Genomic DNA, 21,955 nt, shown 5'->3' on the forward strand with positions numbered 1-21,955 from the left:
AATTACATCAAATCCCGCATATGCTTCATAAGATTTATAGTAGAAATGATATTGTATGTAGTACAAATAAACTGAAAGTAGTTCAAGGAAATCAAATTCGTATTATGCATGTATTTTTTCTTTTAAGTTTAATGATTGATAACGATTCAATCGCAAGACTTCTCTGAGAAGAGTTAATGAAATCTTTTGCGTAAATTTTTTATTCTACACTCATTGTAGCCATTGGGTTGGATTTGAATGGACACAATTTATTGGCGAGATATACAATATGGTATTACAGGGTTTTATTAATTGAAATTTGCAAGTTCGACATCTAGTACAACAATTAATATAAGAGTTTGGTAGATGTAACAATGGTGAACAATTCGACGCATTGTTACTATGCAAGTCAAAAGTTGGTCGGCGGGGGGGGGAGGGGTTCCTTTCCGAAAAATTAAAAGTGGTGGGGGTAAAAATAGTAAAAGTGGAGGGGATGAACCGTAAAGTTGCCAAGACTGGAGGCGAAGCGGCGAGCACCGAAAGAGAAGTGATCGCACGCCGAGCACGGATCTACGCGTTTATGTCGCATTTTCGCGAATTTTTGCATATTATTCGCGCTCTCAGTGAGTGATCAGTGTTCAAATAGTTAATTAACATACGAAAATGGCCTCAGAGGAGGAAGTGGACGAAACCTTTGCCGGTAAGTGTCGAATAATGGTTAAGTTTGCCGGAATGTTATACACAGGCACGCAGGACGCGCGCTTTTCATATGATGGCTGCCATGTCAACTTGTCTTACGTGATTTTTAACTTTATTCAGAGCTAAATCAGCTCGCACATGTTTTTACCGGACAAATAACGACTGGGTACAATTTTTCGTATCAAAATTCACCTACATTATTACCAAAATAATTATATTCGAAAAGTATCGAGCTAACCTTCCAAATTTTCAATTGTCCAAATTCTTCAATAATAGCTCGATTATTTTTGCATTTTCAACGTTAATATCAACGTACCTATTAATTCTTAGTTGTCTCCCAATATGCCAGATAAATATTTCTCTGATTACCAACCTTTGCAGATATCATCGATGTTCTGTTTCGATACAAAGTTTACATTTCGCACTGCAAAATATATGTAAATCGAAATATGAATATGGTACTTATATTTATGCATTGCGTGAATAATATTGCTTTCACATTTATCACACGGTTGAATCATCTACCGATCTTCGTAAATTTGTACAGGTTAACGTTATTGTAAATATATTTCCAAATGTTTTTCATTGAGTGTCAACAGGCTAACACTTGTGGGTCTTATTTTAATCGCACTTAATGACAATCGGATTTGCCACACCGAGGTATTGAGTTACAGTAGAATTCGAATGTAATTTTGTAAACACGCGAGTTCCTAGAATCCAGTATTATACGGATATCGGCGTCATATAACCACACAGCCGACCACGGGTTGGTTGGCTGTAGCTTTCGTACATACCTCAACTACCCGAGTAACTGTAATAAGTTATTAAGAATTAGGAAATAGTTAGTTGTAAAGGCATAATTGTGAAAAGCTCGCTCAGATATACAAAATTTTCCATATATTTCCTATCGGGTAAGTTTGCTTCGTGAAACAAATCTGCACGTCATTTTACAATGTGTTCGATTTGCCAAGTACATTGCACCAATTGAATTTGATTTATGTGCGTTTCATGTTAATCTTACATCAATATTAGATCAATCCAGTAATATTATTATTAATTCGTACGTAAACGTTCCTAAAATTCAGTATTATACGAACATTCGCGTCGTGTAATCACTCGGCCCACGACAAGTCGGCTGCAGTTTTTATACGTTCATGCCTGAACTACCTGAGTAATTGTAATAAAGAGGATTTAGTCGGTTGTACAGAAATAATTGAGAAAAGGTCGCACAGGTATACAAAATTCTTCAAGTATTTCGCATCGGGTAAGTTTTCCTCGTGAAACAAATGTGCACGTCATTTTACAACGTATTCGATTTGCGAAGTAAATTCTACCTATTGAATCTGATTTACATGCGACTCTTGTTCATTTTACTTCAATATTAGATCAAGCCCAGTAATATGGCCATCAACTCGTATATAAACTGAAATGCTGTCCAAACGAATGTTAGGTATTTTAAGTAGGGGTTAAGAGATCTACCGGAGTATTTGCCCTTAATACAAAATGGCGGTCGCAAGTGTGTGTAACAAAGCATTCGCAACTGTAGATAATGCCAATATATTTTTTCCGTCGCCAGTTGTTTTCACTTGCAATGATAAAACTTCCCAAAACACTGCTAGCAACGTCAAATTTTTACAATATATCATTTCTCACTGGTAAATATTACCTAGAAAGCATCAATTGCCGGCAATGTAAACAAGATCAACGCAGTCGATGTAGATGTATATATATCCGTATGCATATAATACGTACGCGCGATTCCATTCGTCGATCATGCATACATGTACCTAAATAATGCAAAGATTCATCGTAATTTCTACTTGTATTCGCAATGATCAGTATTCCCATTAATGTTAATTTTTTTTCAAATTTAATATTTTATTCGAAACGAAATACAATATGTATGATTACTCTGTATAAAGGCTATTTTTATCCAGCTCTTATTACCAATGAAACGGTTCTTATTATTGATTTCTTGAGGCATTAAAATGTCAAGTGTCATTCGCAATATTTAACAATAAATTCTAAGCTATAGCATGAAAAAATTAAAATCTCCCAAGTTAATTAGATTGGCTGTTGAAACGATGAATTCCAGGTCCCCCCCCCCCCCCCCCCCCGCCTATAATGCTCCCTTCTCTTCACCCTCACCGCATCTATCTCTGGCCCAATATCATACTAAGGTGGCAACCTTGATGAGATTATATGTATGAGTCTGCCTGTAGATAGCTTGTTGTACAGGAACCTGTGTCATGTTTCATTTCATCACAAATATATATAATTAGTTTAATTGATCTATATCAACTGAAGCTTTGATGAATATCTCAGATTATTCAGCAATATAGCACATATATAAATTATCCGTATATTTAGACAATTGACTTTTTTTTTCTTATAGGAGAGGAAGAAGCAGACGAAGCTGGAGTTGCTATACCAAATACTGGCCAACCAGTTGCCGAGGGTTCATCTGATGCTGAAGAGTCTCAGAGACTGGTAATATATATTCTAATTAAATTTTACAATTAATATTATAACTTAACAAGCATTGACTATTTTGTTTTATTTCGAAAATTGATAAATATTCGACCAAATGTCTAGTATGTTGTTACAAATTGATAGTCAAAATTTTGTGATCTGATTGAAGTAACTATCTTTTACACATCTTACATTTGCTTAGGAGGAAGATGATGATTACGAACCAGAAGAACGAAAAAAGAAAAAAGGAAAGAAGCGAAAAGCTCGTAGTGAAGATAAGAAAGGGAAAAAAAAGAAGAAGAAGAAAAAATCTGACTCCGGAGACGTAAGTATTTCAGTATGATAAAAAATGATGCTAGATCAACAGTTCTGGTCATGAAGCATCAAGAGAGCTCACTTATCAAGTTTTTTTATACTGCTTCAGGAAAGTGATTTTGCTGGAGCTGAACCTACAGAAGCTGCAGGAGACGACAGTGACTATGCTGGGAATCGTAAGAGTCGAAAATCATCTTCGCGAAAATCGTCAGGACACAATACATCGGCAGTACAACCTCAAGAGCCCAACACTGGAATGCCAACGATAGAAGAAGTCTGTAGTACATTTGGACTCACTGATGTACAGATAGATTATTCTGAAGCCGATTTTCAGAATCTTACGACTTATAAGCTTTTCCAACAACATGTCCGGCCTCTCTTAGCCAAAGAAAACCCCAAGGTACTTTCTGCCTCACAATTACTTCCCAGAATGCATAATACTTTCAAAATGGGATGTTTTGAGACATTAGATGCCATTTTAATTATTGTCAATTACATTCAGGTGCCTATGTCTAAGCTGATGATGTTAGTAGCTGCAAAATGGCGAGACTTTTCTGAATTGAATCCCAACACTCAACCAGACGCCGATGCTCCACCTAGTAACATTGACGATGACAGCAGAAGCTCTAGAGTTAATCGTGGGACACTGATTCAAGATGTTGATGATGATGAAGATGAAGATGATGACAGTGATCGGAGAAGAAAATCTAGGGGTTCTCGCGCGAAGAAGGGAAAGAAGGCTTCCAAAGTTCCTACTCTCAAAATTAAGTTAGGAAAACGCAAGCGCGGCAGCTCGGTGAGGCATCTACTTACAGTTATAATTTTATATATAATTTTTTGCCACCTCCACTTGGCACGAAAACGTTGCAACAAATGTGGGTTTCAGGATGAAGAGGCAGAAGGTAGTGGCATCGGGTCGGACAGAGATTCGGATATGGAGTTTGAGCAGATGCTCGCTGATGCAGAAGAGCCTCCTGGAGCAGATGGCAGAAGTAAGGGGCCCGAAGAGAGTGGTCCGGAGGCTGTCCCAGTAGACCCACCGATTAGAAGAAAAGCTAAAACTAAGATCGGCAACAAAACTAAAAAGAAGAAAAAGACGAAGACTACATCTAAATTTCCTGATGGCGAGGAAAGTCTCCAGGTAGTGTCAAGCTTCAGATGGCGTATGCGTTCATTGCAGTTTCAATCGCGCTTTAACATCATCATCATCAGACACTGAGTTATTCGCTACTACCAAACTTGACGAAATTCAGTTCTAAGTCATGTCAGTCATTCATGCTCAATCCATTCAACGCATCCTATATTTTACTTTTGTATAGTAATAGTAACTCTCAGAATTTGTTTTCATTGTATTTCTTCATTTCGAAATATCTATTCAGTTCGTTGTGATTGTTTGTCGAATTGTTCAGATTCCTGTGACGTTGAACATGTTGATTAAAAAAGTCGATGTATATCGGAAGTATATAAAAATTATCGTTATATTACAACCTGGTAATTAACTGTAGACCACGCGAGAAGAAAAAACTTATAGAGGTTTGCATTTGAAATGGTTTCAAAGTTCAGCGAAATATCAACGAACGCATTTGCTTTGTTGCTTGACTCTGCCTTAGTAGTATTGTACGATGGGTTAGTTAATCCGTTAGCATAAAAAAAATTTATTTTGATAGTGCAATTTAGTTTATTGTATCAACCAAGTCATCATAAATGCAGAAATTGAAAACTTCCAATGTCTAAAAGTAAGCATTTCAAAAACCCAAATCCAAATTTTACGATGCAAACCATCTGAAATATGGAATATAATTGTATGAATTCACTTACTATCTGGTGAACTGTATTATATTCTTTTCTTTGCTCTTTATACTTATTATTCTATATACTCTACATTTCAGATTATTTTCTATTACCAGTAACCGTTGTTCTGATGCCACTATCAGAGCATTGGTTATTATCGACGAAGTTAAGAGTGTAATAACCTTGGAATTGTTTTCTTTCATACAGACTGACCACCAAGATTACTGTGAGGTCTGTCAGCAAGGTGGTGAAATCATATTGTGCGATACCTGTCCCAGAGCGTATCATTTGGTATGCCTCGAGCCAGAATTGGAAGAGACTCCTGAGGGCAAGTGGAGCTGCCCTCACTGCGAAGGCGAAGGTATTACAGGTACCTCCTTTAATTCCCTACCCCCCGCGTCCCCTCCCGTTTTTAGGTGTGAGTTTATAACAATGCTACACCAGTTAGTAATAATTTGCTTGTATTGAAAACTTGATTTTCTTCGATCATATAATATTAAGGAGTTATAATCATAATGTTATAATTCAAGAAGCACATTTCTATATGTCATCATATACATCACCTAAAAGTATACCTAATGTGCACCTGCAAGATAACTTGTAAAATATCGGATGTAAGTCAGAAAAACTATCTTTCAGATGGACATTAGGCATACTTTTATGCCTTGTATTTGATAATATCTTGAAATGTGCTGCTTTGGAAGGCTCTGTAGTTCCTAGAAACTAAATATTGTTGAAATTAACTTTTGTTATTTTATCCAGCTTGCACATTTCATCTGGCTATTTACATATATTGAAAATTCATCTGTTTCGTTGTCTAATCTAAGTATTTCATGTCTAAGGAGGTGCAGCTGATGACGATGACGAACACATGGAGTTTTGCAGAGTGTGCAAGGATGGTGGTGAACTCTTATGCTGTGACAGCTGCACTAGTGCATACCATACACATTGTCTGAATCCACCCCTTTCAGAAATACCAGATGGCGATTGGAAGTGTCCTAGATGTTCCTGCCCACCAGTCCACGGAAAAGGTATTTTAAAATCGGATGTGTTGAAACTTTTCGGGCACAGGTCACTGATATCAAGAAATAGAAAAAGAAAATGTCAACTATATTGTATTCTTTATTACAGTGGCTAAAATCCTAACTTGGAGATGGTCAGAGTGCCCTGAAACACCCTCAGAAGAACCTTCCACGAGTAAAGCCGCTCCCAAACAACGTAAAATGCGAGAGTTCTTCGTAAAATGGGCTGATATGTCCCATTGGCACTGTGACTGGATCACAGAATTACAATTGGACGTTTTCCATCCACTCATGTTTAGGTATTGAAAGCAAAGCAGCGTACTGATCTATCGATCAACCCATAAAATGTGAATTCATTATTATAAATTTTCCTAATCCTTACAATGCGTTTACAGAAATTATACACGTAAATATGACATGGACGAACCACCAAAATTGGAAGAGCCACTTGATGAAGGGGATTCTCGTGTAAAACGGTTGCAGCAACAAGACGGAGCTACTAACAGAGATGAATATAACCTAGAGGAGCGATTCTATCGATATGGTGTAAGGCCAGAGTGGCTAGTAGTTCATCGAGTGATTAACCACAGAGTGCAACGAGATGGCAGAGCAACTTACCTAGTAAAATGGCGAGATCTTGGCTATGACCAAGCTACTTGGGAAGACGAGCATGCCGATATTCCAGGTTTGAAGCAGGCTGTTGAATATTACCTTGATTTGAGGGCTGCGAATTGCTGTGATGGAAGTAGTTCTCGCAAAGGCAAAAAAGGTGAGATTATTAATACTTCCAGCTGAGACATTAGCTTCAAATCATTATTTTAATGCCTGTTTTATTTTACTCCCTAATCAGGCAAAGGCAAAAGGTCTAAAACTCGAGAGATAATTGATGATGAAGAGAGAACACCCAAAAGATATACTCCTCCACCAGAAAAGCCGACAACTGACTTGAAAAAGAAATACGAGCGACAACCCGATTACTTGGATATAACTGGAATGCAGTTACATCCTTATCAATTAGAGGTGTGTATTATACGACTTCAATCACCGGAGCTAATTAGTAGACAAAAAAGAAAATTAGATCATTTCTTCAAGAATCTCCAGACTACCAAGATTGTTATCATTTCACTGTTTACTTTTTACTCTCTTATTTGGTAGGTATGGGAATTGAGGTATTTGATTAAATGCATTTTAATATTTTTAGGGTTTGAATTGGTTGAGGTATTCTTGGGGCCAAGGAATAGACACCATATTGGCTGATGAAATGGGTCTGGGAAAAACAATTCAAACTATCACATTTTTATATTCACTTTACAAAGAAGGGCACTGTAAGGGGCCGTTTCTTGTGTCAGTCCCATTGTCCACCATTATAAATTGGGAGCGTGAATTTGAAACATGGGCACCAGACTTTTATTGCGTTACTTATGTTGGTGAGTATTATTGTTTCGAATGGTCCCAAAATTTTCATAGTGAATTGCTTGATTAAAAATTTACAATTCATTTTAGGTGACAAGGACAGTCGAATTGTCATACGTGAAAACGAATTGTCATTTGAAGAAGGAGCTGTGCGTGGTGGCCGAGCTTCAAAAATTCGCAGTTCACAAATAAAGTTCAACGTCTTACTGACCAGCTATGAACTAATCTCCATTGATTCAGCTTGTCTTGGATCTATCGATTGGGCAGTCTTAGTGGTAGACGAAGCTCACAGATTAAAGTCTAATCAATCGAAGTTCTTCAGATTACTAGCATCTTACAACATTGCCTACAAACTGCTACTGACTGGAACCCCATTACAAAATAATTTGGAAGAACTGTTTCATTTACTAAACTTCTTATGCCGAGATAAATTCAATGACTTAGCTGCCTTTCAAAATGAATTTGCGGACATATCTAAAGAGGAACAGGTCAAGAGGTTACATGAGATGCTTGGCCCGCACATGCTTCGAAGATTGAAAGCTGATGTCCTTAAGGTCAGTTTATCTTTACATGGCTAGCAAAGTAAAAAATAATTATGTATGAGTCTGCATAATCTTGTAATATTATACCTTCAATGAAATGACTTTTTCAGAATATGCCAAGCAAATCGGAGTTCATTGTCCGTGTTGAATTATCACCAATGCAAAAGAAGTATTACAAATATATCTTAACACGAAATTTCGAAGCGTTGAATCCTAAGGGCGGAGGACAACAAGTTTCTTTGTTAAATATCATGATGGATCTGAAAAAGTGCTGTAATCATCCTTACCTATTTCCTGCCGCATCTCAAGAGGCCCCAACTGGTCCAAATGGCAATTATGAATCATCAGCCTTGATCAAAGCTGCTGGAAAACTTGTTTTGCTAAGTAAAATGCTTAAAAGATTGAGAGATGGTGGACACAGAGTACTGATTTTCTCTCAGATGACAAAAATGTTAGATATTCTTGAAGACTATTTAGAGGGAGAAGGCTACAAATATGAAAGGATTGATGGAAACATTACAGGAACTCAGAGACAAGAAGCCATCGACAGGTTCAACGCGCCGGGTAATTCATTTAGGTTTTTCATACATTAACTTTAGTTATCACTGTTTTAAATTAAGATTTACGTTATTTTCGAGCATTATTACAATTGTTCAATGTTATCGTATTTTCGTTTCTCTAGGGGCACAACAATTTGTATTTCTGTTATCCACACGAGCTGGTGGTCTTGGTATAAATTTAGCCACAGCTGATACTGTGATAATCTACGATTCAGATTGGAATCCGCATAACGATATTCAAGCATTCAGCAGAGCCCATAGAATTGGTCAGGCGAATAAAGTGATGATATACAGATTTGTGACCCGTAATTCTGTTGAAGAAAGAGTTACACAAGTAGCTAAACGTAAAATGATGCTCACTCATTTGGTTGTGCGACCTGGCATGGGCGGCAAGGGTGCCAATTTTAGTAAACAAGAATTGGATGATATTCTACGGTTTGGTAAGTAAGATTGATATGTCGTTTTACTTATTTTGTACAATGTAAAGTGAAAAGTCTAAGATACTTCTTAGAGCTTGATGGTCATCCTTCGTTTATATTTAGGTACGGAGGAGTTGTTCAAAGAAGAAGAAGGTAAGGAAGATGAGGCTATTCATTATGATGACAAAGCTGTCGCTGAGTTGTTGGATAGGAGTAAAGAAGGAATTGAGCAGAAAGAGAACTGGGCAAACGAGTATTTGAGCTCTTTCAAGGTTGCGTCATATGTAACCAAGGAAGGTGAAATCGAGGAAGAGGCTGACACTGAAATTATCAAACAAGAAGCTGAGAACACTGATCCAGCTTATTGGATTAAATTGCTAAGACACCACTATGAGCAACAGCAAGAAGACATTGCAAGGACACTTGGCAAAGGTATAATGTTCAGATAATATATTCGTATTTCTGATCGCGGCCACGGATTTTCAAGATTTTCATTAATGTCCTTACATCATTCCACTCTAGGCAAGCGAGTGAGAAAACAAGTAAATTACAATGATGGTGGAGTTACTGGTGATCAAGGTACAAGAGATGACCAACCATGGCAGGAGAATTTATCAGATTATAATAGCGACTTTAGTGCTCCTAGTGATGATGACAAGGAGGATGATGATTTCGATGAAAAAGGTGATGGAGATCTTTTGTCACGTAGAAGTAGGCGCCGCTTGGAGAGACGCGACGAGAAAGATCGACCTTTGCCACCGCTTTTGGCACGAGTGAATGGGAACATTGAGGTTTGTTTTGCTAGATAATCTGTCATCAACTTGAGATTGAGTTTCAAAATTTATAATTTGGTTTTATTGTATGATTGATGTATCTGGTGATTTCAGAAGTTTAAGTTCACATGAAATTATTTTAAGGGGGTGAAACTTTTGTTTATTTTAGGTTCTTGGTTTTAATGCCAGACAACGTAAAGCATTCCTGAATGCAATTATGAGGTATGGGATGCCACCACAGGATGCCTTCAACTCGCAGTGGTTAGTTGCACGACTAAAACTTTACTTCATAATGACTTATGTACATAAATAACAGTGATATAATCTATTACATTCTTGACAAATTCATAAATCGAGAGCTAGAATTGTAGTCGGCACTGCATTTATCTGTAGGTTGGTGCGAGACCTGCGGGGCAAATCCGAGAAGAACTTCAAAGCATACGTCTCATTATTTATGCGACATCTGTGCGAACCTGGTGCTGACAATGCAGAAACTTTTGCAGATGGAGTTCCAAGGGAAGGACTCAGCCGACAACATGTTTTAACTAGGATCGGTGTTATGTCACTAATCCGAAAAAAGGTTGGTCGTTTTTGAATAGGTGATTGAGACACTATATGTATCGCTTTGAGCAACCATAGATAAGCTGTCATTGATAATTTACTTTCCAATAGTTGACATAACAACGTCATTACGAATGATTATACAACTACTATTGTTACCATAGGTTCAGGAATTTGAGCACATCAATGGTTATTATTCAATGCCAGAGATGATTCGTAAGCCTGTTGAGCCTGTTGAACCTGTAAAAGCAGAAGGAGCTGGAGATAGCGGAGCCACTGGTACGAGTAGTACTAGCGCGACGCCAGCTACATCGAATGCCCCCAGTCCCAGTCCTGCTGCTACACCAACACCCGTGAATACTTCTATTGATCCTGTTGTTAAACCTACTACGGATGCGCTTGAGTCTAAAGATCCAAAGGAGGATACCAAGGATAAAGATAAAGAGGTAAGGAAATTGTGTCCGTGTCACGTTACGCGGCTTGCATATGAAAATTGCGTATGTAAAATTATTAACATCGAAGATACAACAAAGTTCTTTTCTGTGTCTGCAGACCACGGATGCGCAGGAAATAAAAGAAGAGCCAAAAGAGATTAAGGAAGATGATGAGCTCAACAAAGATAAAGAAAAGGATAAAGAGAAAGAGGAGGTTAAAACAGAGGACGGAGAAGTCGAAAAATCCGACAAAGCTAAAGAAAAGACAGAAGTTAGATTAGAGGAAAAACCGGCACCCAAACTTGACGAAAAGTCTGAATATTCTGAAGTCAAACCGAAACCTGAATCTGAAGAAGATGTGGTAATTGTCAAAGATGATGACGAAGAGGCAGACAAAAAAGAGGTATGTTCCACCAAAACTTTGGTGTGTATCAAACCTTCGTTCCGAAATTCTCAAGCTGACTTCCGATTTATTCTTTCTCTGCAGGACAAGGATAGTAAAGAGAAAGAAACGAAGGATTCGGATTCGGAAACAACAAAACCAAAGCGCAAATTCATGTTTAATATTGCTGATGGTGGCTTTACCGAATTACATACTTTGTGGTTGAATGAAGAAAAAGCTGCAGTTCCAGGACGTGAATACGAAATCTGGCATCGTCGACACGATTACTGGTTACTTGCTGGTATTGTAACCCACGGTTATGGCCGCTGGCAAGATATTCAGAATGATATCAGGTATATTTACAGCTCTAAACGTTTTTTCTTTTTATTTCAAGGTTTTTCAAATGTCAGCGAAATTTGAGTATTAAACTTTAATTCGTTATTATCTAGGTTTGCTATTATCAATGAACCATTCAAGATGGATGTTGGTAAGGGCAATTTCTTGGAAATAAAGAATAAATTTTTAGCACGGCGTTTTAAGCTGTTAGAACAAGCTCTTGTGATAGAAGAGCAGCTCAGAAGAGCGGCTTACTTGAATTTGACACAAGATCCCAACCATCCTGCAATGAGTCTCAATGCACGCTTTGCTGAGGTTGAATGTCTTGCTGAATCGCACCAACATTTAAGCAAGGAGAGTCTGGCTGGCAACAAGCCAGCCAACGCTGTTCTACACAAGGTACTTTATTGTTTAAAATATTGTACGATTCTTCATTCTAATATATACCATAATTAATTGTTTTTCTGCGACATTAACACTCGTTATTTCGTTATAGGTATTAAACCAGCTCGAAGAACTTTTGTCAGACATGAAATCTGACGTGAGCCGTTTGCCGGCAACATTGGCAAGAATTCCTCCGGTTGCACAGCGGCTCCAAATGTCGGAAAGATCTATCTTGAGTCGACTTGCTGCAACTGCACCAGGTGGAAACAGTAACCAGTCAGGTCAAGCAGCTCTTTTAGCTCAACAGTTCCCTGCCGGCTTTTCAGGTGGGCAACTACCTGCTACATTTGCAGGTGCAGCAAATTTTGGAAACTTTAGGCCACAGTATTCGGTTCCTGGACAACCGCCTCAAGGTTTTACAGGTATAAACTAATGTTGTACTATTTTGCTTGTAACTCATATGTACTAGATTTTTTTAAACAGATTTGCGGCTCCCAAGTCAGTTCTTTTATTGAATAAGTTTACTGTTTTTCAGCTTGAACACTTAGCCCAATTGATGGTGGCTCAATCCAATACATCTTATAAGATGTGGACAAAATTCCCGACTAAATCATTTGCGTTGTAATCATATTTTTCGTAAATCACAACTTTTAGCTAAATTTTCATTAGCTAAGTTAAGATCTAAGCACTTAACCTAATACTTAATAATAAATTCACACCCCCTGTATTTATTGTATGTACATTTAACGTCAAACATTAACTATGGATCATGTTTTTAATGACGTAAGATAATTGGTACAATCCATACATAAGTTGCATACAAATTCAAAAGTGGAAGTATATGTTCACTTTATTTGCAATTCACCATCATTATGCCCAATTCAGTGGAACGTACCGACTTATGAAATACCACGTTTAAAACCACCAGATGACTTATACACATGCCAATGTATTTCAATATGCATGATTTCAACAAATTCATAGGTTTACTTTCAAATAATATCGTAGTTTTTGCATTATATGCAAATGAATCCAAATTTTTATCTTATTTATTGCGAAATGTCATAACAAACGACTTCCCTCAGATACAACAATACAATTTACAGATATATTGATGCAAGCAAATCTACGTTTGATAATGGTTTGTTGATTCAAATCGCATGAATATGCTGTACAGCGGTGTTACATTAAAATATGAAAGGCATGAAACGCTATGCTTGAGAGAACTCTTGTTGTCTAGCACATTACTGTAACGCAGGGGACGTTCATCGTTGAGAAAAGTAGTGGAAATTCTTGATTCCGTATTGACAAGTCCTTGTTTTAAGCTTCATCTGCTATGGTAATTCGGCACTATTACATTTTTTCTAAATTGGAACATATTAAATTGGTCAAATATATCTATATATATGTACAAATTTCAGATCTTACCTTCGATTTTTTCGGTTTATTTGGATTATTTCATTCGGAGTTCGAAATAAATCTGCAGATTGGAGTTAATTAATCATTTTTAACTAATTGCTTTGTTATTGTATTTTCATCAAATTCGTATCCATTTAGAAATACTCAACAGCAATACAAATAATTGTGAGCAATTGCAAGGCCAATCTTGTTCCCTGTGTTATTCCAGTATGATATGTGATATAATATTACGAAATTAACGAATAACTGCATACAAACGAAGAGTGATTAACACTAGAGAAAATTTTTAAAAAATTGCCAATCTATAAAATTCCAATCTTTTTTACTCTGAGGAGGAAAAAAGGAGAATGAAAGAAAAAACAAAGGTTTCATAACATTATTTCTTTTTTAAATACAATAAATCAGTTGAAGCGCCAAGTTTTGGCACATGTAGATTTTTAAGTGTAGTTTAAATGAAGAAAAAATGTTGAGGTTCACGGAATCAGTTTAAGATAACTAAGTGGATTAAATTTAAAAAGGAAAAAACAAAAAAAAAAATTAGCCGTAAGGAAGACAGTCTGTTGTATGTAACATTCCTGTCGCTGGAATAAATTAATGATAATTGTAAAATGATTTGCTGAAATCAATTATACCCCATGTCTTATTAATTATAAGAACATTTTAATGATCATTCGCACATGTGGTCACTAGGAAAATAAGATTTTAATTGAAGTTCGGAAATTTTAAATTTGTATAATTTGAGAGATGAAGTCTGGCTAAATAGGATAAGCAATTATTGCACCATAGAGCTGATTTACTCATTCTTACAAAGGATGTGCACAACAGTAACTGTCACCAGGACAAATAACTAATGTCCCTACATTATTAAATAACCAGTAACTACGTAAGGTAAAACGAATGAAGGTAATATGTAAACATGATAGGTTTATTTTATGGATTACATTTATCGAAAGCACACAAATAATAATGATGTTAAATTAGAGTTACAACTGATAGATGCGATATTGCTTGAATAAGGGTACAACTTCGACAGAAGAGTAAAAGCAAGTAAAGATATGAAACTGCTGAATCAACCAGAGGATTCGTTGCTTTGTCGTTGCTGGACCATTTCTCTAACGTTATTTGCGTTATCCTTTAAGCTACGCTCCAAGAACGCTTTATTGTTTTCTAGAGTTTTGATCTTCTCGTCGGCCGTTTTCATCCGTTTCTCAAGCCCTTCTTTTACGCTCGCGATGTCGTCTAGCAAGAACATTCGACCCACACTCTCGTAGGTTTTCGTGTTTGGTGGAAGTGAGGTTACCTCCTTAACCGTGAGCTCGGCATGCTGCTTTGTTCGTTTTAACGAATCAATTTGTACGTCTGCGAGCTTTAATTTCTGTGTCGTATCAATTATCTTCTGTTGTAGTTCGGAAAACGCTTTTTTCAGCTCCTGGTCTTGCGCTTTTGCCATTTTTTCGTTTTTACTTGCGAATTACTAACTTCACGTTATGTCAAGAATCGCTGGAAAGTGTACACCGCAAAGAACGAAAACCCAGGATCGACTGTAATCACGGCTTCGAAATATATATATATATATATATGCTACGATCACGGGGCGTTGATGACACGGCCATTTTTTTAAAAAACACTCTCTGAAGAACAATAATAATAAATAAACATTTTACCACCCGTCAATTGTACCAATGAGGATGCATTACACTATACTCGCCAAAAATCGTTTTTAGTTTAATGACACTACTGTAATTACTGCGAATGTGCTCGTCGTAAAATTATAAAGATCGGGGACAAAGAATTCATAAATCACTTCTATATGGTTATAACGTTTATATTGTCGGATAAATACTGTGTGTCACAATGACGAATGATGTGCGTATTTCATTGTATGAAAACAATCAATCAAACAATTCGTGATCTTACTTCAAGCAGGCGTACCACGTGTTTGTAAAATGTGTAATTCACAGAATGCGGTATTACCCTGACGTTCGATAATAGTTGTATAGTCCAACCTGAATTAGGGGATACCGCGTGAAGAAATCGAGACAATTGTTGATAAAATTTGGAGCTCACTGTTGTTAACATGACATCAAAAACGGTATTCGTTACGCAGGAGGGACCGGCAAATGCCTTAGCCCTAAATAAGGATAATACTCAAGTTGTGATCGCTGGACGCAATGGTAGGACAACCTTTTTCAAATCCTTCTATACGACTAAGCTGTTTTATTAATTTTCAATACAATTTACTGGTTTATTAAAGATTTATTATCGATTTTCTCCCATAGTCTTCAAAATATTTGCCCTACTTGAAGACAAGTTTGAAGAAGTCTGCAATCTGAGAGTTGGGAAGAATCTTAATCTGAATTTTTCATGCAATGATGTTGCTTGGAATTTAATCGATGGTAAATAATATACGAAATATTTTTAGTGATGCAGCAATACTTGGTTTGGAAAATCCTCTGTTTCCTTAATTATCGGTATTATTTTCTAATTAAAATCCTGGATTGGCATACACCTCATAATTCATGCTATAAAAGAATGATTAAATGTCTTTTTTAGATCACATATTGGCAACCGCAGCCACCAATGGTGCTGTGGTGGTATGGAACCTGAATCGACCTTCTCGGTCAAAGCAGGAACACGTGTTTATTGATCATAAAAGAACTGTGAATAAAGTGAGCTTTCACATGACTGAGCCTATGTGGTTAATATCAGGCTCTCAAGACGGAACTATGAAATGTTTTGATCTCAGAATTAAGGAGGCTACTAAAACATTTTACAGGTATAGCGAGTCATATGGAAATACTATCCAAATTGCTCTTGCAAAGGTTTATACTGCAGTGAAGTTAAGAGTCAATCTGTGTCTTGTTCATTTACTTGTAAATTCATTGATTTGTTCACTCTTATAGCAACACAGAATCTGTGCGAGATGTGCAGTTTTCACCGCATCAACAATACACATTTGCAGCTGTTTCGGAAAATGGTCATGTTCAACAATGGGACTTGAGGAAACCCGACCGCTGCTTCCAGCATTTCACAGCACACAGTGGGCCAATTTTTGCTTGTGATTGGCACCCTGAAGCCTCGTGGCTAGCTACTGCCTCACGTGATAAAACAATTAAGGTATAGATGGTTATGGGAATATACTACAGGGATTTTATTAGTACTTATATAGAAGAACAGAGATTAAAATTTGTATACTTCAGGTTTGGGACATATCAGCTAAACCCACATGTGAATATACAATCCATACAATTGCATCTGTGGGTAGAATAAAATGGCGACCTCAAAGAAAGTATCACATCGCAAGCTGCGCCTTGGTCGTAGACTGCAGCATTAATGTATGGGATATTAGAAGGCCTTATATACCGTTTGCTAGTTTTAACGAGCATAAAGATGTTCCAACTGGTGTTGCCTGGAGAGGAGATCCTCAGTACTTTTTATCAACAAGCAGGGTACGTATTTCCAGTGCCAAAATGAATAAAATGTTCCAGACCGAAAATTCACAAGTTTTGTTTCCTAGGATTGTACATTATATCATCACGTGTTTAAAGATGCAACTAGACCGGCAAGCAAAGCAAATCCTCAAGGTATTGCACTCAACTGCAAGGGTGATGTGGCATATGCTTGCAAAATCAGTGTGAACGCACCAACTACTGTTAAACAGTTAACTAGCATCATGAGGTATTTCTCATGCTTGTGCTAATTGCCGCAATTAGACGGCATTTTTAATAATTTTACTACATTATTTCATTGTTCATAGGAAATCTCCAGCGAGTAATGACACCTTCTGTATGGCCTCTAGTATGATGCACAGATTCACGGAAACTGCTCCACGAGAACCTAAGTGGTTTAGGGAATGTGCTGAAGGATACTTACTCAGCGGTAGACTTAATGATATTTGTGATCATAATGCAGCAGTTGCCATTACTGCAGGCAGAAATGATGTGCGTATAAATAAGAAAATATGTCCTTCCACCATTCATACTTAGGTACAAACGGGTTAAAACATTACAAGTAAGCAGTAAACATTATTTGAACGCCATTCTATAGATCGTAAAGAAAAAATTGTTATAGATAAGTACAGTATGGAGTATAACGAAAACACTGTATGCAAATCCACTTGGAAATATGTTGAAATCGTCGCCAAATATTTCGAAAGATGATACTGTCAACACTCTGAACCTTGCACAAATTGGCATTGGATCAACAGTTGATCAGACAAATATAGGTATGACCAACATTGCTGTGATTACCATATTAAGTAAAATACTGCAAATCTCTTAAACATGTATGTAGAACTTAATGCATGGAATAACTTGTTGAGCTTTTTCAACCTACTTATGCTTTTAGCTTAATAATAATAATACCACTATTCAGGTCATGAAAATGATGTCAAATCACTGCAAGGTGAAGCGCCTGGTGTGATTAGTGGTGGCGACGATGAGACTGAGACTGATGAAATGACTGAGAATCAAAATTTTATTGGCCCCATACTTCCCAGGTACTTTGCAAGTGTAACTTTTCAGTATTAAATTAATATGTGTGCAATCTTTTATTGAGAATGTGTAACTTATCAATTCAAATTGTTTTTAAAGTCACAGGCGATACCTGGCTGGACACAAATGTCAACCAAAAGGTGATTTCTTCTTTGGAGATGGTGAACTCGAACCAATAACAATGGACTACACATCTGGTTATATACACAATCTCATGAATCATGAAAATGATTGGACATTACCTAAAGAAGCATTTCCTTTGCGACACGAAATACAGGATAGATCCCCACCTCCTGAACAATTTCCCAATCATTCTCCAGATATGAATGACAATGATTCTGGATCAGTCACAGTAGAGGATCAACCTTGTGAATTGATAGTGACTGCCGTTCCCAAGCCATCATTTTGGGATCCAACACAGCTAATTGAAGAAGCGTTGAGACATCATGCAGCAATTTTGGATGTTCAGACATCAGCGTCAATATTAATTGCTCTTGGAGAACGAAGAAAAAGTTTGAACATCGAGGCAGCAACTCAAGAGCATTGGTTACTCGAATATATCGACATGCTAGGTAGATTTAAATTATGGGAAATTGCTACTCAGGTAAGTTAAAAGTTATTAAAATATTTTGAGAGCCAATGAGGTGGTTGAACAAACACTGAACAATATTGATCCATAGATTATACAGCTAGCCTGGATGCCGTCTGTGTCTCAATTAAATCAGCAATCAACAACAATACATGCATGCTGCACAACGTGTACCAAGCCTCTTCAGAGGTCAGCGTGGTTATGTGATCGATGTCATACTTCAAGACATGCTCTCTGTTCGATTTGTCATCAAGTGAGTGTAACTTGTATTGTATTTTTATCAGTCATAACCTAGCTGCTTCACATTAAGCAGTGTTTTAACTGCAACAAATGTTCCAAATGATTCAAATAAGGCCTTTCAGGTTGTGCGGGGTGTGTATGCATGGTGTCAAGGTTGTGCTCACGGGGGACATGTAATTCATATGAACGAATGGTTCGAGAGTAATCGTCAATGTCCAACAGGCTGTGGCCACATTTGCGAGTTTACTTAACTGCCAAACTTCGGCTCTCCATTGGCTACCAGTGAAGGTATTACAGTACCTAATTTAGGGATGCAATTACTTACTGAAAGTAGTATTTAACGTATCTAAAACTTTTTCGATAAGTAAGATAATTATTATGAGGCAAGTACAGCATAGTAACTCCGACCACGCTCATAATTATCTTTGAATCGCACAATGTTATGTTGTATCAAAGTGATACCTTCTAGTCACTGACAACGAGTATTTGACATTTACACAGTTATTTATGATCCAAATGCATCAAACATGCTCATCTTTTTACTTTTTATCCTGAAATTTAAGACTTATTTCACCACACTCAAGGTAATGGTTTGGTAAATCAATACTTGTAATTCGAAGTAAGAACCCTGCTGCTAGTGAAGACACATACAATATCCTGCGCTTTCCTCGTGCCAAGAGTAAGTTTTAAGTACGTATCAACAGACCACACAGCTCTTTTTTTTTTCTACTCAACCCATTAAGAATTGATTATATTTCAGAGGTCGTTACACAATTATGAAATGTTTCAACTTGTCGAATAGACACAGTTAGTCGTGACAAGTATTTTCATAAATCATTAACAATATTAACAGTAAAAATTGGACAAAATGTACAAATGAATAGGTCTTTATATTTGACTATGGTTAACCCCACGTTTTTGATTATTATCAATGGAAAAAGAGACTGCATGGAGAAATGATGTACCTAGAAATGAAGTGTTTTTTGAAAATTTTCACAAAATCTTTCCATGTATCTTATACTACCAGTAACATATAGTGTTGTGCTGAGTGTATTGAAATGTCAATAGAATCATGATTTCCAAATCGCTGAATTTTAAAGTTTACTAATAATTCGTCAGTGACCGACCAAAGTTATTCATGTGTCATGGGGTGGATGATAGTGATCACGATGAGCAGTTATCGATGACCGCATCGACACCTAGCTGCGATGTTATTATGGCCTATTATGAGTTCATAACCCGTCGACTAGGCGCACGTACGAAGAATTAGAGGAAATGAGAAGAAGTTACATTGAGGAGTTGAATGTTTGAGTGTATAATTGATTTATTGTCAAAGATATTGAGAGTGCAATAAGAAGACGTGAGGGAGAAAAAATGGAAGAGAGGTTTTTAAGATATCCGAATGAATGATGACTTGAGAGTGTGTATATGGGGTGAAGGATGCAAAGGACTGGGCTAGTTGCAGTGCAGGAGTAGAGGGGGCATTCTGCTGATGCGGTATGCAAAGTGAGACAGTGAGGTGATGATAAGAAGAGGATGCAGGGTATAAGGTGACTAAAAGAGTGTGGGAAAAGAATCTAAGGTCTCGAGGACCCAACATATGCATTACAAATACAAAATTAGGATTGTTTCCTTATATGCAATTATTGTGTTTTATATGAATAATGTACATACTTTTGTCATAGTTTCAACTACTGTAAATATGTAAAGCAAATAGGCTAGTAGCAAAACCAAGCAGTAAGAGAAGATGAAGTACAAAACATAATGTCCGTACTTACTTCATATTTTTATGTATAAAAGTCATACGAAACTTCTTATTTGATCTGTTATGTTGTGATATGTCATTTCTGAAGAAATTCAAAATACATAGTGGATAAATCATGGATGAAGGACTTGCAATGATTGTAATATGCTTTGAAAGTACATGACAGGATTCTTTCAATCGTGTATTCATATTAAAGGTACAGAATTATAAATTATATTACAATTTTTCACGACGTTTATCGAGTGAGTAAATTGCAAACTGAGGTGTGATATAAAGTATTAAGTATTACAAAAAACAATCGTACAATGTCCAATTGATAACTTTTAAATCTGAAAATTTTGTTACATACGTATCAACAGTATCTGTACAGTAATTGAATTCGAATACGCTGAAACTTACACAAATGAGTTGTCGCATTATTAGAATTTTCAGTAAGAAGAAATTAATTGCACAGAAGAAATCAAAATTTATATTTACCAAGTGTAGCAACAATTTTGAATCACTGTTATTGTGTTATAGGTACAAGAACTTATACTAGGAAAGATCGTTAATTTTAGACCAGTTAGTTCTCTAAAACTCGATTTAACAGTAAATAAGATCGTTCACATACTATGAAACCAGGGAGCTAATATTATTAATCAGAAAACTTGACGTTATTATAGAGATAGTCTGATATTCAATTCAACTAATTTAGAATATTGAAGAAAAGGCACATTTACCGGTTGGAAAAGTACAAAAGTATGAAAATAATTTTCAACGCTATTTATGTATTGCATTTAACGTAAAAAAAATTTATACAGCTTATGTCACTGGGAAAATATAATACTTTTAATGTTGTGTTCAGTTTATTGATTACAAGATTTCCGTTATACTTGCGTTGAAATAATTAATTGAAAATGCATTTTCTTTCCGAAAATAAACGGAAAACTATTTTTGAAGTACGTCTACAAATTCACAATACTTATTGCTACACGTTTATATTCACCATTAAAAATTTTGTCAGCTTTGAACGGAAATCAATTTTATTGAATTTATTTTTTTTTTGTAACTATGAAAAATTAAAATTAAATTACGGTAATTATATAATATACAAGCATGCTTGCATTAGATATACAAATGACATAATTTGCAACTTGCCAGTCGAGTATAATGACGATGCAATGGAATCAAATGACGAGTAGGTATTACACATGTACAAAAATGATGCAAAAATATTTGCATGTTCAAATATGAGCAGTGGAAATAGTGTGAGGTTCCTATAATTGCAAATTACTTTGTACCAAATTCATCAGAATAGAGGGCACAAGCATTGCACATTTCTTGTGCATATACATACAGGTGTACATTTAAATTAGTTTGTTACGACT

The 21,955-nt window shown here is 36.5% G+C and overlaps 3 protein-coding genes across 10 annotated transcripts; 2 read left to right on the forward strand and 1 right to left on the reverse strand.

The window, feature by feature from the left end:
* The first annotated feature begins 498 nt into the window (after nucleotides 1-498).
* LOC124175971 (chromodomain-helicase-DNA-binding protein Mi-2 homolog) lies at nucleotides 499-14,096 on the forward strand. 8 transcript variants are annotated; one of them, XM_046556677.1, is made up of 25 exons: nucleotides 499-679; nucleotides 3,071-3,168; nucleotides 3,353-3,475; nucleotides 3,575-3,865; nucleotides 3,968-4,261; nucleotides 4,352-4,606; nucleotides 5,464-5,626; nucleotides 6,099-6,287; nucleotides 6,388-6,577; nucleotides 6,674-7,047; nucleotides 7,129-7,298; nucleotides 7,480-7,705; nucleotides 7,782-8,245; nucleotides 8,344-8,797; nucleotides 8,916-9,233; nucleotides 9,336-9,644; nucleotides 9,735-10,003; nucleotides 10,155-10,246; nucleotides 10,376-10,565; nucleotides 10,711-10,992; nucleotides 11,099-11,383; nucleotides 11,468-11,715; nucleotides 11,812-12,097; nucleotides 12,195-12,504; nucleotides 12,618-14,096. In XM_046556677.1, exons 1-25 carry the CDS (start codon nucleotides 643-645, stop codon nucleotides 12,620-12,622), a joined length of 5,922 nt encoding a protein of 1,973 aa, XP_046412633.1. In that variant the 5' UTR covers nucleotides 499-642; the 3' UTR covers nucleotides 12,623-14,096. The 8 variants fall into 8 exon arrangements, with proteins under 8 accessions (XP_046412633.1, XP_046412634.1, XP_046412637.1 ...); XM_046556678.1 differs by having other exon boundaries at nucleotides 10,379-10,565; XM_046556681.1 differs by having other exon boundaries at nucleotides 5,464-5,617.
* A 309-nt stretch (nucleotides 14,097-14,405) lies between these two features.
* On the reverse strand, nucleotides 14,406-15,054 carry LOC124175982 (prefoldin subunit 1). The gene has a single exon (XM_046556712.1). It carries the CDS (start codon nucleotides 14,949-14,951, stop codon nucleotides 14,571-14,573), a length of 381 nt encoding a protein of 126 aa, XP_046412668.1. The 5' UTR covers nucleotides 14,952-15,054; the 3' UTR covers nucleotides 14,406-14,570.
* A 71-nt stretch (nucleotides 15,055-15,125) lies between these two features.
* On the forward strand, nucleotides 15,126-21,789 carry LOC124175976 (GATOR complex protein WDR24). The gene is made up of 12 exons (XM_046556702.1): nucleotides 15,126-15,675; nucleotides 15,781-15,897; nucleotides 16,055-16,277; nucleotides 16,405-16,618; nucleotides 16,702-16,950; nucleotides 17,019-17,179; nucleotides 17,259-17,442; nucleotides 17,573-17,726; nucleotides 17,876-17,999; nucleotides 18,094-18,598; nucleotides 18,675-18,836; nucleotides 18,946-21,789. Exons 1-12 carry the CDS (start codon nucleotides 15,579-15,581, stop codon nucleotides 19,072-19,074), a joined length of 2,319 nt encoding a protein of 772 aa, XP_046412658.1. The 5' UTR covers nucleotides 15,126-15,578; the 3' UTR covers nucleotides 19,075-21,789.
* The last annotated feature ends 166 nt before the right edge of the window (nucleotides 21,790-21,955 follow it).

Source organism: Neodiprion fabricii, chromosome 2 (assembly GCF_021155785.1).
Source record: "Neodiprion fabricii isolate iyNeoFabr1 chromosome 2, iyNeoFabr1.1, whole genome shotgun sequence".
In the NCBI taxonomy this organism is placed as follows: domain Eukaryota; kingdom Metazoa; phylum Arthropoda; class Insecta; order Hymenoptera; family Diprionidae; genus Neodiprion; species Neodiprion fabricii.